Here is a 16,071-nt window from a genome sequence, read left to right as displayed (position 1 = left end):
AAAGAAACAAGCAAAATATTTAGTGACGTCATTATGACACTGGGAACAGAGGAGGCTACAGAGGAAAGTTGAGCAGGGTAGAGGGGCGAGTACAGAGGAGGGTGCAGAGGAGTGCAGGGGGCAGGTGCAGAGGCAGACATGAAGAAGGGCAGAGACGGGTGCAGATGAGAGTGCAGACGGGTGCAGAGGAGGATGCAGGGGTCATCATGACAGTGGGGATAAACATGGGTCAGACATGAGATAGTAAAAAAATAATAATAATTTATCATTTGGATTAACATAAAGGTTAGCTTTAAAATCCCTGAGGCTTTAGTGCAAGCTAAAAAGTAATTATTATTCTAAGGATTAAAACAGCTCACTTCCAAGTTTTTTTTGCAAAAAAATCACAAAAGAGATGGCATGATGAGGAAAGAACACCATCTCAAGACATCAGCCAGGAAGTTAAAACTTGGGCGTCTTCAAAATGGACAATGATCCGACCCAAAATAAACAACCAAACTGGTGACAAAGTGGCTTAAGCGTAACAAAGTCAATGTTTGAGTCGCTGTCACAAAGCCCGGAACAGTCTGGTTACATCACTTCCTGCCGTAGGAATCCTCAAAGCGCTGGTGGATGTACTGGTCCGATCTGATAGGAGGATATTTATTAGAGCCATCGCAGCAACTAATCACAGCGCTATCGTCGGGCTGCATGAAAAAGGCCAGAGACTGACGCTGCGAGGAGTCGCCAGGAGGGGGCAGCTGCACGCGGTGCACCTGAGGGGAAGACACAGGGTCTGGTTCAGTCTTGGTTCAGTGCTGGTTCAGTCCTGGTTTTGATGTCGTGTCCTGTCTGGATGTATTTTGTATTTTTGTTTGTTTAAACGGAGAAGACACTGAACTTTGCAATTACTAGATCTATCCACATGAAACAAAAACTAAGATATTAACCCTAAACCAGGTCTAAACCAGGTCTAAACCAGGTCTAAACCAGGTCTAAACCAGGTCTAAACCAGGTCTAAACCAGGTCTAAACCAGGTCTAAACCAGGTCTAAACCAGGACTAAACCAGGTCTAAACCAGGACTAAACCAGGCCGACACATCTGGGTTAGTCCTTCCTCTGACCCGGGAAATGAAGTTTCTGTTCCTGATTTTTTCTGTCTTAAAAACATGAAAAACAGAACTAGATCATTTTAAACAGTTTAGTAAAGTTATTCCTCACTTACCTTATGCATTCAAAACATCCTAGTTATTCACCATGATGAGGTTATAAGCACTTTTCAAAACTCTCAAAGACTAGAATGGAGTTTCACTATGAATCTAACAGCAACTAGCATGCTAACAGTGGTAACTTATGCAATATATCTGTACTGGAGCAGATACATGGGAGAAAAAAAATGAGGTTCAGTGACTTTCAATACGTAAAATAGTAATTGCTTAAATGTCCCATAATGCACTGCTCTTTGATCTCTGTTCTAATGTTGTTTCCTCATCACAAACAGACCTGGAGTTGTGTTTTGTTTCATTCACACATGTTTAACACAAACGTTGCATATTTAGGAGTTCTTCTCTCAAACTAAAAACACTCTGTTCCACCTTGTGCTGTCATGTGGTCATGTGTCACGTGTGCCAATCTCTACTGAAATAAAGGTAAAAGCAGCTGTTATATTGAAAACTACCACTTCATGACATCACAAGGTAGAGCAGAGCATTTTGAGCTTTGGAGATGTAGACAGACTAATAATAAAGGGTTACTCAAACATGTGTGAATGAAAGAAAACACAACTCCAGGTATGAATAAAGCTCACAAGAGTTAGTTTGTGTGATACAGGACACTTAATGTGAAATAAAAATTGTTTAAATGTAAAAACAATGAAACATACGGCAGAGATGAAGGTGTCACTGGTCCAGCGCTGCATCAGGTCGGCGATGTTAACGAGGACGGCTCCAGGGAGACAGGGAGCAGAGATGAACTCACCTGAGACACTGCGCACCTGAGAGAGACACCCAGTTTAGTCCCCGTTTAGTCCCCGTTTAGTCCCCGTTTAGTCCCCGTTTAGTCCCCGTTTAGTCCCCGTTTAGTCTCCGTTTAGTCTCCGTTTAGTCTCCGTTTAGTCCCCGTTTAGTCCCCGTTTAGTCCCCGTTTAGTCCCCGTTTAGTCCCCGTTTAGTCCCCGTTTAGTCCCCGTTTAGTCCCCGTTCAGACCTGGATTCCTGGTGAGCTCTGAAACAGTAGTGTGATGCTGCCATAGTCCGAGTGCTCTCCACATCGGAGCTGACCCGGTTTGGCCTGGCCCGCATCAATCGGGGGGTAAAAGTTAGAACGCAGAGTTGTACAGTTCTCCAGTTCTGAAAAACACCTGACAATCAGATAGGAGCAGAGCCAGAGGAGCAGACAGAAGCAGAACTCGAGGAGCGGAGGCGCAGACAGGAGCAGACAGGAACACTCTATCGTTGTGATGATATTAAAATTTCAAACTAGATTTCGATACCACAATGATAATAAAAATTGTTTCTTTGGACAATATACTGTGATTTTCCAGATTAAATGGTAGTACTTTCTTTTCTATTCCCATGTGTCCTTATATCTGTGTAATCCCTCAGTGTCCAGTAGGTTCCATAGTGGTCTATGGGCAAACACTAGTCTAAGTGTCTTATGCTTGTTCTGATACAGCTCAAGATCATTCTAAAGATATTCAGGAAAGGTAAATCTCTGTCAATGGGACTTTTTAGTATTGATACCTGCCAAAAATGAGGATCTAGTTTCAGTACTATTGTTAGTATCGATTAGTATCTGGTTTTCGATTCACGTGACAGCCTTACTTACCACCAATCTTGCTGTGGTCCTTCACAAAAGTCTCTGGGGGCAGGTGGAGGCTGAGAGCGAGGAGGCGGAGCACTCTGAGGCCGAGGGCAGTGCAACGGTGGAAAAAGGAAGTATGCACCTCCCGGAAGTCCGAGAGAGTGCCACCTGTGGGCCACAGCTGCACAACATAAACAGAAAAGACATGTACCCACAGACCGGACAGGTGTAAAACACAGACCGGACGGGTGCACACACAGACCAGACGGGTGCAGTTAGAGCAGTGAAGGTTTGTGCCTTAGACCTGATGCAGTTTAGAATGTTTCATGATCAGACGGTCAGACTGCTCTGGCCATTGTGCTTGTGTCTGCTCTATAGTTCTAATCTCTGACACCCCCGTGGACCATTATGTTATAATTTGCACATTTTAAATCACAATATTCAGCTAAAATTACTTAATAAAAGAAACACGTGAGCCGACTTCCACGGCGGTGCTCAATAGGAGCTGACGTCGCCGCAAACGTCATCACAAACTTAGCATAGCATGCTGTTGGCACCCCCTATGGATAGCCACACATCACACTAGCGAGCAGCCTATATTTTTAATTTGTACCGAAATACATCACAGGGGCCGTGTACCAAAGGAGGTAAAAACGAGGGTAGATCGGCAAAATAGTGTCTTGAAAATAAGCGGGCATAAAACTTTCTCCGTCAGTGCCTGATCTGATTCGCTAAGCAGGGCAGGACTCGGGAGACCACTGGGAATACCAGGGGCCCCAGGGGGGTACCATAGGCAAAATCTGTCTAGTTGTGTACTGTATGCAATGAGTAGGGGGAAGTCTTACAATGTCTGGAGACAGCAGAGTTGTGTTGAAGCTCTCCTTTAGGTCTCCAGGGCGGGCAGGGTTCAACCTAAAAACAAATTTTGACCAGACTTGGACCAGACTTGGACCAGACTTGGACCAGACTTGGACCAGACTTGGACCAGACTTGGACCAGACTTGGACCAGACTTGGACCAGACTTGGACCAGACTTGGACCAGACTTGGACCAGACTTGGACCAGACTTGGACCAGACTTGGACCAGACTTGGACCAGACTTGGACCAGACTTGGACCAGACTTTTAAGTAGTGTTTGCAGTAGTTGCAGTATTCACAGTAGTTGTACCTCTCGGTCTCCATTGAGACCCAGCCATGATTGCTGTCGTTCTCATAGCGCCCCCTGCTGAACACAATCTTCTGTTTCTCAGGCAGAGAAAAAAACCTCGACGACACATTCATCACATGAGACACCTGCAAATACAAGTTATGTGTTTTTAAAGCTCCTGTATCACACAAGACTCCTGTGAGCTCCACGTTATGATGTTCTCTCCTCAAAAACATACTGGAGTTGTGTTTTGTTTCATTCACACATGTTTGAGTAACACTTTATTATTAGTCTGTCTACATCTCCAAAGCTCAAAATCTTCTGTTCCACCTTGTGATGTCATGAAGTGGTAGTTTTCAAGGTAACTTCTCCTTTTACCTTTAGTTCAGTAGAGATGGGCAATTCCAGGGCTGAAATCATCCAGATGATTCTAGCGAAGGTGTATGGAGTTTAAAAACCAAGTGGAGCACTTCCAGTATTACCACATTACATCACAAGGTGGAACAAGGTGGTGTTTTATGTTTGAGAGAAGAACTCAGCCTAAATATACAGGGTTTGTGTGTTAAACATGTGTGAATGAAACAAAACACAACTCCAGGTCTGTTTGTGATGAGGAAACAACATTAGAACAGTGATCAAAAGATAGTGTAATATGACCCTGTGATATGGTTGCTATGCCGACACATCGATAGGTCAGTTACTAGTCAGTTTGGAGACTGGCTCTAGTCTGCCGTTTTACTGTTGTCTCTAGGGCACATCCATGTCCCTCCTCCTCAGCTCCTCAGTCTCTAGGGCACGTCCATGTCCCACCTCCTCAGCTCCTCAGTCTCTAGGGCACGTCCATGTCCCTCCTCCTCACAGCTCCTCAGTCTCTAGGGCACGTCCATGTCCCTCCTCCTCACAGCTCCTCAGTCTCTAGGGCACGTCCATGTCCCTGCTCCTCACAGCTCCTCAGTCTCTAGGGCACGTCCATGTCCCTCCTCCTCACAGCTCCTCAGTCTCTAGGGCACGTCCATGTCCCTCCTCCTCAGCTCCTCAGTCTCTAGGGCACGTCCATGTCCCACCTCCTCAGCTCCTCTGTCTCTAGGGCACGTCCATGTCCCTCCTCCTCAGCTCCTCAGTCTCTAGGGCACGTCCATGTCCCACCTCCTCAGCTCCTCAGTCTCTAGGGCACGTCCATGTCCCTGCTCCTCACAGCTCCTCAGTCTCTAGGGCACGTCCATGTCCCACCTCCTCAGCTCCTCAGTCTCTAGGGCACGTCCATGTCCCTCCTCCTCACAGCTCCTCAGTCTCTAGGGCACGTCCATGTCCCACCTCCTCAGCTCCTCAGTCTCTAGGGCACGTCCATGTCCCTGCTCCTCACAGCTCCTCAGTCTCTAGGGCACGTCCATGTCCCACCTCCTCAGCTCCTCAGTCTCTAGGGCACGTCCATGTCCCTGCTCCTCACAGCTCCTCAGTCTCTAGGGCACGTCCATGTCCCTCCTCCTCACAGCTCCTCAGTCTCTAGGGCACGTCCATGTCCCTCCTCCTCAGCTCCTCAGTCTCTAGGGCACGTCCATGTCCCACCTCCTCAGCTCCTCAGTCTCTAGGGCACGTCCATGTCCCTCCTCCTCACAGCTCCTCAGTCTCTAGGGCACGTCCATGTCCCTGCTCCTCACAGCTCCTCAGTCTCTAGGGCACGTCCATGTCCCTCCTCCTCACAGCTCCTCAGTCTCTAGGGCACGTCCATGTCCCTCCTCCTCAGCTCCTCAGTCTCTAGGGCACGTCCATGTCCCACCTCCTCAGCTCCTCAGTCTCTAGGGCACGTCCATGTCCCTCCTCCTCAGCTCCTCAGTCTCTAGGGCACGTCCATGTCCCACCTCCTCAGCTCCTCAGTCTCTAGGGCACGTCCATGTCCCTGCTCCTCACAGCTCCTCAGTCTCTAGGGCACGTCCATGTCCCACCTCCTCAGCTCCTCAGTCTCTAGGGCACGTCCATGTCCCTCCTCCTCACAGCTCCTCAGTCTCTAGGGCACGTCCTTGTCCCACCTCCTCAGCTCCTCAGTCTCTAGGGCACGTCCATGTCCCTCCTCCTCACAGCTCCTCAGTCTCTAGGGCACGTCCATGTCCCACCTCCTCAGCTCCTCAGTCTCTAGGGCACGTCCATGTCCCTCCTCCTCACAGCTCCTCAGTCTCTAGGGCACGTCCATGTCCCTGCTCCTCACAGCTCCTCAGTCTCTATGGCACGTCCATGTCCCTCCTCCTCACAGCTCCTCAGTCTCTAGGGCACGTCCATGTCCCTCCTCCTCAGCTCCTCAGTCTCTAGGGCACGTCCATGTCCCACCTCCTCAGCTCCTCAGTCTCTAGGGCACGTCCATGTCCCTCCTCCTCACAGCTCCTCAGTCTCTAGGGCACGTCCATGTCCCTGCTCCTCACAGCTCCTCAGTCTCTAGGGCACGTCCATGTCCCTCCTCCTCACAGCTCCTCAGTCTCTAGGGCACGTCCATGTCCCTCCTCCTCAGCTCCTCAGTCTCTAGGGCACGTCCATGTCCCACCTCCTCAGCTCCTCAGTCTCTAGGGCACGTCCATGTCCCTCCTCCTCACAGCTCCTCAGTCTCTAGGGCACGTCCATGTCCCTGCTCCTCACAGCTCCTCAGTCTCTAGGGCACGTCCATGTCCCTCCTCCTCACAGCTCCTCAGTCTCTAGGGCACGTCCATGTCCCTCCTCCTCAGCTCCTCAGTCTCTAGGGCACGTCCATGTCCCACCTCCTCAGCTCCTCAGTCTCTAGGGCACGTCCATGTCCCTCCTCCTCACAGCTCCTCAGTCTCTAGAGCCAAACTACTTCTGATCAATGTTTTTCAGTCTTGTAAAATATTGCTTATGTAACAGGTTCTGAGGATCAGCTGAAGTGAATGTGAGGATAAGAGCAGCAGATCTCCATGTGAAAGCCGTAGGTTTCATGTCGAAGGTGATGCTGTATTTAAACCCTCCATAAACTGACTGTGCTGCTTGTGTGTTTATATGTGTTTACTGGTTAATATCATATATAATATAAAACTGATCTCCACACATTGATGAACGTCACCTCACTTGGCTTTAGTTCACAAAGTTCGTGGTTGATGACTTTTACTGGAATTCTGACTGTTCATTTTGGTTCCGTTTGTCAACAGAATCAGAACATGCAACTAGAATCACTCTGCATAGCTTTATTTAGTCTATATAATAAAACTCTACATACAGTCTGTGGCTACAGCACAACACCTACATTTGTGTCTGGCCCTTGTGAGTGAAAGTTAAATGACTGGGGAAGAAGTCAGATTTAACACATAAGCGGCTCCCTCAGTTTAATGAGGGTTTAAACAGCTTCAGTATCAGAGGGCGAGTCCAAAGTCTAAAGTACTTTCTTCATATAAAAGCAAGACTTATTTTTGAATATTCTCCCACAGTGGTTCCCCTTTTACACACGCCCACAGTCATATCCTGAAAACACATTACAGCCCCAGATGTTCCTCACCAGGATGCCCTTCCTCACCTCTTCGTGGGTGATGCCCGTGTTCTTCAGAAACACGAAGCCCACCCGAGTAAACGCCTCGTAAATCTTCTGGCTGAGTCTCTTGAGCTCGGTCTCGGACACGCTCTCGGGGTCGCACTCGAGGCTGTAAACGCCGAAGTCCAGCACCGGGATCGCGTCCATCGTCCTGGAGTCCGCACCGGGTTTTACACTGATCTAACGGGTTTAAATAGGAGTCCAGAGCGAAAACAAAGCATGTACGCGTCCCATGAAAACTCCCCTGAAGAGCCTTCCATAAATGTATCAATGTTTTACAACGATCGAAATGAGCATTACTTCCTTCTTCTTCTTCTTTTTGTTGTTTTACGGCGGTTGGCAACCATTGTATAGGAGCATTACCGCCACCTACTGTTCCGGAGTGTGGGACAGAATAGGCTCACAATCTGATGCGAAAGTAAATAAAATAAAAATGAAATTAAATGAAATAAATTAATATAATCTATTTCAACATCCTATAATAAACACCGGTCTTCTTTAAAAAGGCTACCACTGCTCCTAGTTGGCCCTTACTACCACAGCCCAGAACACTCCTCAGTGAAAATGCTTGATGTCCCTGTTTTTCCAGCCTCTCCTTCAGTGATTCCCGTTCTACATTGTAGCCCCTAAACCTTAAAAATACATGCTCCACTGTCTCTTCCTCTTCTTGAGCCCAGTCCCGTGCTTCCCTATCATGTGTAATGTCCCGTTAAGCGCAAAATGTCCCAGCCTCAGTCTTGTGATCACCATTCCATCCCTCCTGCACCCCCTTGCACAGTGAGCCCTGTCACCTCTTTTTTAATTTGATACAGATGTCTGCCCTTTACTCCAGTATCCCAATGCCTCTGCCACTCTTTAGTGATCTGTCTCTCTTGATAATGATCTCAATACTCATTTTGATTAGGGATCTTTTAGCCAGTTTATCTACTTTTTCATTTCCTTCAATACCTACGTGAGCTGGCACCCATAAAAACTTAACAAGACATCCACAATGATTAAGTCTGGTTATACACATCAATATATCAAACAATATGTCTGGTCTAGTATTTGACTGAAGAGACTGAATACTAGAAAGAACTGAAGAGGAGTCAGAGCACACTAGCACCTGTTTCACCTTTGCCATCTCTACCCACTTTAGTGCCACCAACAACACAGCAACCACCTCCACAGTGTAAACTCCCAGGGCATCGGAGGTCCACCTGTTAATCCCAATGTTTTTGGAAGGGACAGCTACTCCAAAGCCTGTCACATCTGTATCTGGGTTTTTTGTTCCATCAGTGAATATTTGGGTAAAGCTATTGTACCACTCCTGGATGTGAAAGTGAAATGCTGCAACAAGATCAAGTTTCCCTTTTGTCTCCCTCTTTAGGTCAAGAAGGCACCAATCAACAACCGGGGGCATCAGTAACCAGGGAGGCACAGCAGGAAACACTAGAGCAGGGCATATGTTTAAATCAAAGACGCAGCACTCCTTAGCCACAAGGTTTCCCACCTTTCCAAAATGATCCCTCTGACATTTTCTGTATTCCCAGCAGTCTAAAAGCACTTCCTTGGTAGGGTGAGATTCACCATGACTCCTGAGATGAATCCAGTAGTTAGCAGATATTTGCTTCCTCCTCAGGTCAAGAGGCATCTCCCCCATCTCAACTTGCAGAGCATTAACAGGAGAGGTTTTAAAAGCCCCACAGCACACTCTCAAAGCTTGTGCCTGGAGTACATCCAATCGTTTCAACACAGAGGAAGCAGCTGATCCATACGCCACACATCCATAGTCAAACACAGATTTTATGAGGACTCGATAAAGTCTCCTTAACGCTGAGCAACTAGCTCCCCATTCTCTCCCAGCTACACACCTCATGACATTAATTATCTTTTTACATTTAGTTTCAATTTTGTCAATGTGGGCCTTCCACGTCAGATGTGAGTCAAATACAACCCCTAAAAATTTAAATGAGCTGACTCTCTCAATTTCCTCACTGTACAGCTTAAGCTTTAAGGCCTCACTTACTTTCCTCTTGGTAAAGAACATCAGCTTTGTCTTTTCTACTGAAAATTTGAATCCCCAATTGAAACCCTACTCAACCACAACATTTACCGCATTTTGGACCTTACTAACAATGTGCTCAATACACCTGCCTCCCACAGGGCACCATCGTCTGCAAAGAGTGACCTGCCAATCCCCTCAGGAACTGCAGTGAACACATCGTTAATCATAATAACAAAAAGCAACGGACTAATCGCACTGCCTTGCGGTGTCCCATTGTCCACTGTGTACTGACTTGAAAAAGTTGGTCCTATTCGAACCTGGATTTTCCTACCAAAGAGGAAGTCCTTGATCCAGTTGAAGGCCCTGGCACCTATTTCCAGCTTATGAAGTTTAATTAACAGGCCCTCCCTCCACAGCATATCATACGCTTTCTCAATGTCAAAGAAGACAGCTAGTACCAATTCCTTATTTACCTGGGCTTTTCTAATGACATTTTCAAGCCGTACAACTGCATCTGTTGTGTTTCTTGCCTTCCTGAAACCACTTTGAAATTTGGCTAGCATTCTTCGTTTCTCCAAATCAAAAGTCAATCATTCAGTTATCATTCGCTCCATAAGTTTACACAGGTTTGAAGTGAGGGCAATAGGTCTATAACTAGCTGGTTTGGAGGGTCCTTTCCTGGCTTTCTTATTGGGACTATAACTGCCTCCTTCCAATTGGCGGGGAGTTCCCCCTGGATCCATATTCGATTGATGAGACATAGCAACTTTTTGAGACCCTCCCTACCAAGATTCTTCAACATTGAGTAACAGATTTCATCTTTCCCAGGAGCAGTTGTCTTTGTTGTCCTTAGTGCCCTCTTCATTTCCTCCACAGTAAATAAAGAGTCCAAATTATGACCTGAGGTAGACTTCCTCTTTAGTGCTTCTAGATTGTGTGCTTTGGTCTGCTCTAATCTTGCTTTTGCCATCTCTGATACATTGTCAGAACTGTGGACCGCTGCAAAACTTTTAGCCATAATCTCAGCTTTTTGTTGGTCTGACACTGCAGCTCCCTCCACTGAAGTTAAAACGGGGTAGTCCCACTCCTGTCTGTCTCCACCCATCCTCTTAACCATTCCCCACACGTCACCCACTGGTGTAGTTCTCCCCATTTTTGAACAGAAAGTTCTCCAGCTCCCTCGCTTCACCTGTTTAACTGTCCTTTTGACTAGCGCCTCAGCCCTCCGGAATTGTATTAGGTTTTGCATATTTAGCGTCTTTTTAAGCAGTCTAAAGGCTTTATTACGATCCTTTACTGTCTGTTGGCATTCACTTGTCCACCAAGGAACCAATACTCTACAAGGTTTATTTTTACTCACGGGGATAGAGGACCGAGCTGCTTCTAACGTTGCCTCAGTTAGCTGATTATTCATAAGGTCTATGCTATTAGATTCATCTATGCAACCCATAGATTCTTCACACAGCCTCTGAAACTTTTCCCAGTCTGCCCTGTATGCCACACTATGTGCTCCACCACAACTGCAGCACTTTGGTTGGATCCCTGTTCCACACTTGCCATACTCATGATCCCCCCCACAGCGTGCACACCTTCTCTTATCTTTACAGTTTTTTGCCATGTGTCCAAACCTTTGGCAGTTATAGCACCTCAGTGGTTTTGGGACATACGCTCTCACTGGGAAACAAATAAATCCAAGAAATACTTTTTTGGGAAAGGATTTCTTCCTCAAAATGAATCAGGATACTTTCACTATCTACTTCACTCCTTCTCTTGTGGCCTTCATCCTCTCTAAGTGGGTAATCTTGGCTCCTTTGATCTTGTTTTTAAGATAATCCATTTTTACAACAGCAGGTACTCCCATGATAACTCCCTGGCATCCACTAGCTCTTTGGGAACCCACTTGTCCCACACTATCCACTTTAAGCTTTCCCAGCTGTTTTAGATCCAGAGCTTTTTAAGCTGCCTTTCATTGGCACAGTGCACAAGAAGATTTCCATCTGCAAGAACTTTTTCCGATATGATATCACCCAGCTTGCTGCTCAAGTCAGTGGTCAAAATAAACGGGCTAAGCCTCTTAACACTAGCCTGGTTTTTCCCATTGAATCTCAAAATTACAATCATATGGTCTATTTTCTGTCTCTCGGTTATAGTAGGAAGGTCAGCTTCACTATCAGTACTGTTATTTCTAACTCACTTGCAGTTCTTTGCAAGCCTGTTGTCCTCCCCCTGCTCACTTTGCTCCTTGCTAACATCATCATCCTCCCCCAACTCTAGGAGATCTGCTCAACCGCCAACAACGAAGGATGATCAATCAGTTTTGAATTTCCCACACTTTTCCGACCAGCCGATGACGCCGCCATCCCGAGCATTACTGCCACGTACTGTTCCGGAGTATGTATCAAAATGTTGGCTAACACTCAGTGCACTCTAATCAATATTAAAAATGTAATAAAATAAAAGGTAGAATACCTACCTACCTCGCTACCTACGAAAAACACCCCATTTGACCTCTATGATCACAATCCAGGATGTTTCCCAAAGTGAATTCTTTAACCCCCCCAGTCCCTCAGCTTCTCCTTTGGCACTGCCTGTTCCACGTTATAGCCCTTACATCAAAACAGCTCATGTTCCACTGTCCCACTGTCTTTTCCATCCCTTGTTGACTCCAAGCTACTGCCTTGGTCTTGGATTTGCTGCTCTTAAATTACATTTCAGTATTACTTTTATTTAGGGCGCCTGTTGTGGAAATTATCTGTACAATAAAAGAAAAACATACAAGAAGTGTCTCTGTCAATTTATTATGTTTGCACCTGTAAACAAACAGTCCCACTGCTGACAGAGTTTCTGCTGCAGTGGGCCCAGAGCGATGGGGTCAGAGTTCATATACTCTATGTGGCACCTCCCAAAGTCATCTTTACATCAACAATATGTCTAGCTGACCATTTGGCCCCCGAGGGGTCACATCTCTAATTAACACTAAACAGGGCAGGTATGCTTTATGTAGACCTTATGTAGTACTGTATTCTGAGATCATGATAAGCAAAGATAAAACATATTAGATAAAAATGTAATCTGAGGGGCACTAACTACAGAGGTGAGCTACATGTCAACTTATCTAAAACAGCAAAGCAAACATGGGAGGGGGTAAGCTCCACTTTTAAAAGGCTCTAAATTAACATGTTGAGTGAGCACCCAAATTGAAAACCTCAACCAACCAAAAAACCCAATCAAAACCCACCCAAAAAGTCTGGTGCTGCCCGTCCATTTTCATCTGCTTATCCGGGCAGGGTCGCGAGGGGAGCAGGGATTCCCAGACTTCCCACATCCCCAGACACTTCCTCCAGCTTCCTCCAGTGGGACCCCAAGGCTTTCCGAGAGACATAATACCTCCAGGGTGTCCTGGGTCTTCCCCAAGGCCTCCTCTCGGTGGGACATCAACACCTCTCCAGGGAGGCATCCAGGAGTAGAATAGATGCCCAAGCCACCTCATCTGGCCCCTCTCAATGTGGAGGAGCAGGGGCTCTAGTCCGAGTCACCCAGCAGAGGAAACTCATTTAAATGCTTGTATTCACCATCTTGTCCATTTGGTCATTACCCAAAGCTCATGATCATACAGCAGGTGAGGGAAGGAATGTAGGTAAATCAAGAGCTTTTCCTTTCGACTCAGCTTCTTCTTCACCACAACAGTTCTGCATCACTGTAGACGCTGCACAGATCCATCTGTCAATCTCATGCCATCCTTCCCTCACTCATGAACAAGACCCCAACATCCCTGAACTCCTTCACTTGAGGCAAGGATTTTCCACCTACCTGGAGAGGGCAAGCCCCCTTTTTCCAGTGGAGAACCATGGCCTTGGATTTGGAAGAGTTGATTCCTATCCCATTTGCTTCACACTCGGTTGCAAACCACCCCAGTGCCTGCAGCAGGTCCCAGTTTGATGAAGCCATTAGGGATGAGTCCAAAAACTGAACTCCCTCCAGCCCCTGAACCGGACCCCCTCAGCCCCTGGCTGCTCCTAGAAATTCTGTTCATAAAAGCAATGAACAGAACCAGTGTCAAAAGGTAGGTTTTGTCCAACGTGCACTGGGAACAGGTCTGACTTATTGTCAGAAATGCAAACACAGCTCCTGCTCTGGTCAAACAGGGACCGGACAGCCCTTATAAAAGGGCTGATGGACCCCCCAAAGGGCACCACAAGGGACATGGTCAAATGCCTTCTGCAGGTCCACAAAGCACATGTGTACTGTTGGGCAAACTCCCCTGAACCCTCAAGCACCTGATGGAGAGTGCAGAGCTGATCCATTGTTCCACGACTGGGACGAAAACCTCACTCCTCCTCCTGAATCCAAGGTTCAACTACCAGTCAGATTCTCCTCTCCAGTACCTTGAAGTAGACCTTACCAGTCTCCATGTTCAGTCATCAAGGCCAGATCCAGTCGTCGAGGCCCCTGGCACTGACCCCTTATGGATCCTTCCGCCTGTTCCCTGCTAGACCAGCGGTGCAGGCACTTAGCCACACTGTCAAACCTTTTGCTAACACTAGCGGGAGTGACCTTAGGGAAAGAAGGTGCCTGATTTGTCTGTTATTATATTATTAGAATGTTCATATCTTGAGTTACGGACACATTAGCGAAATAAATACACCTGGATCATGTAGAGCGGATTAATATGAACATTTTAAGACCAAAATGACATGCCTGATAGCAGTAGTTACAGAGAGAGGGGCCACAGTTTTTCAATATAAAGTGATTTGGAGCCAGAGTCAATAGAGCCAGAAGAACGCCCATAATTGCTTCCTATTTGGAACACTGCGCCTAGCAGGTTAGCTATGTTCATTTATATATATAGTTTATGCAGCACCCCTTAGCTAACAGCTGTCCCACCTTTCCAAAGTAGTCTCTCTGGCTTTTCCCATACTCCCAACAATCCAAAAGCACGTCCTTGGTAGGATGTGGCTCATCATGACACCTGAGATACATCCAGTAGTTTACAGTAATCTGCATCCTCCTCAGGTCAAGAGGCATTTCTTCCATGTTGACCAGTAAGGTGTTGACTGGAGACGTGTGGACCACATCACAACACACTCTCAGGGCCTGCACCTGCAAAACATCATCATTTTGTGACACAAGGCGCTGTTCTGTATGCCAGGGCCCTCCATTCTTTCCCAACCAAACATCTCAACCAACATCAATCACTTTTTTACATTTGCTTTCAGTTTGGTCTATGTGTGCCTTCCATGTTAGGTGTGAGTCAAATATGAGTCCCAAGAACTTAAAAGCACTTACTCTCTCTATTTATTTAACTTTAAGGGGTCACTCACTTTCCTTCAGGTAAAGAACACCATTTTGTTCCATTTTCACCATTTCTGAGAAGCTATCAGCACTGTGAACCATAGCAAAATTTTTGGCCATAATCACTGCTCTGAACCCTCTTCTGAGATTAGGACAGCCTCACTCCTGCCTGTCTCCTCCCATGCTCTTGACTATTGCCCCTACATCACCATAAAGAGTTCTGCAGCTTGACCGCTTTGCCCACTGTCCTCTTGACCTGTACCTCTGTGTTCCTGTACTGGATGATGTTTGGCATATTAAACATTCTTCTAAGGCTTTGTTTTGTTCCTTTACAGCTGTTTGACACTCCTCTATCCAGGTCTGGTCTTTGCTATTAGACTCATCCATGTTGCCCACAGCTTCTTCACACAGCTTTTGGAACTTTCCCTTGTTGGCCACTTCTTAGTCCGTTTCCTGAGTATTGCCTGCACCTTGTCCCCGACCGAACAGACAGTGGGATAATGGTCACTCCCCAGAGTAATATCTGTTCTGATGGTCCACTGGCTCACTCCTGCAAGGGTACTATGTGTGTTGTTCCCACCCCTCGCACTCTGAGGACTTTAGGGCCTGACTTTGTGCTGTAGACCTGGTTTAGTCCTGGTTTAGTCCTGGTTTATTCCTGGCCTCCTGTTGGTGCCCATAGTCCGGACTAAACATGGGAAATTGGAGTTTCAGTTTTATGCAGCTAAAAAAAGGCCTGAAGGTGTGATACAGGCCTCTACTCTGACCATGTTTAAATCCATGCTCCAAACAGTCCTGTTTCACTGTGCATATGACTGAAACATTTTTATTCCACACTCTTGTGCATTTTATGTTGACTATTTATTTTTTGATTTGTTGTATTGTGATGTCTTTTTTATTCTGTAAAGCTAAACCCACCTGACCAGCCGCCCTCTGTCCAGTCATCGTTCTCTCGCTGCTTCTGCATGCAGTTTCTGAATGTTGTGCTCTCGTTTCCTCATTTCACAGTCAGCATATGCAACACTATGGACTCCTCCACAATTACAACACTTACTGGACTCCTGTTCCACATTCCCCTATACTCATGACCCCCGCCCTACCCCCACCCATACTCATGACCCCCGCCGGAAGGCTACCAGTCTGTGGCCAGGGGAGGTCTGGGCCCTGTCCTGTCTGTATCTGCTGTAACAAAGAATAAACCTTTTTGTATTTCAAAACTCACCGGGCTTTGCAAATGGATTATTAGTCATCAAAAGATATAGTAATTTTTCCACCACAGGGACATCGGCTCTTAGTGGAAAACTAGTGAACCCCAGGAATACCTTTTTTGACAGGTTTT

The 16,071-nt window shown here is 46.6% G+C and overlaps 1 protein-coding gene across 1 annotated transcript; it reads right to left on the bottom strand.

Annotated features, from left to right (window-relative positions):
- Positions 1 to 562: 562 nt before the first annotated feature.
- On the bottom strand, positions 563 to 7,749 carry si:dkey-10o6.2 (uncharacterized protein LOC100124608 homolog). The gene is made up of 7 exons (XM_033968734.2): positions 7,439 to 7,749; positions 3,949 to 4,073; positions 3,626 to 3,692; positions 2,805 to 2,961; positions 2,184 to 2,326; positions 1,862 to 1,972; positions 563 to 755 (listed from the first exon to the last, which is right to left on the bottom strand). The coding sequence occupies exons 1-7, from the start codon at positions 7,598 to 7,600 to the stop codon at positions 576 to 578; spliced, it is 945 nt and encodes a 314-aa protein (XP_033824625.1). The 5' UTR covers positions 7,601 to 7,749; the 3' UTR covers positions 563 to 575.
- Between the last annotated feature and the right edge of the window lie 8,322 nt (positions 7,750 to 16,071).

The sequence above is a fragment of the Periophthalmus magnuspinnatus genome, chromosome 6 (genome assembly GCF_009829125.3).
Source record: "Periophthalmus magnuspinnatus isolate fPerMag1 chromosome 6, fPerMag1.2.pri, whole genome shotgun sequence".
Classification (NCBI taxonomy): Eukaryota; Metazoa; Chordata; class Actinopteri; order Gobiiformes; family Gobiidae; genus Periophthalmus; species Periophthalmus magnuspinnatus.
Note: the sequence above shows the minus strand (reverse complement) of the source record. Positions and strands in the feature narration are given on the sequence as shown.

What these genes read in the sequence shown, in the direction of transcription:
- si:dkey-10o6.2 (XM_033968734.2), bottom strand. Translation starts at nt 7,600, where the DNA reads ATGGACGCGATCCCGGTGCTGGACTTCGGCGTTTACAGCCTCGAGTGC. An exon ending in GGACCACAGCAAGATTGGTG is followed by an intron (nt 2,327 to 2,804) that starts GTAAGTAAGGCT and finishes GGTGTTTTTCAG; the next exon opens with AACTGGAGAACTGTACAACT. An exon ending in GTGACACCTTCATCTCTGCC is followed by an intron (nt 756 to 1,861) that starts GTATGTTTCATT and finishes TCTTCCCCTCAG; the next exon opens with GTGCACCGCGTGCAGCTGCC.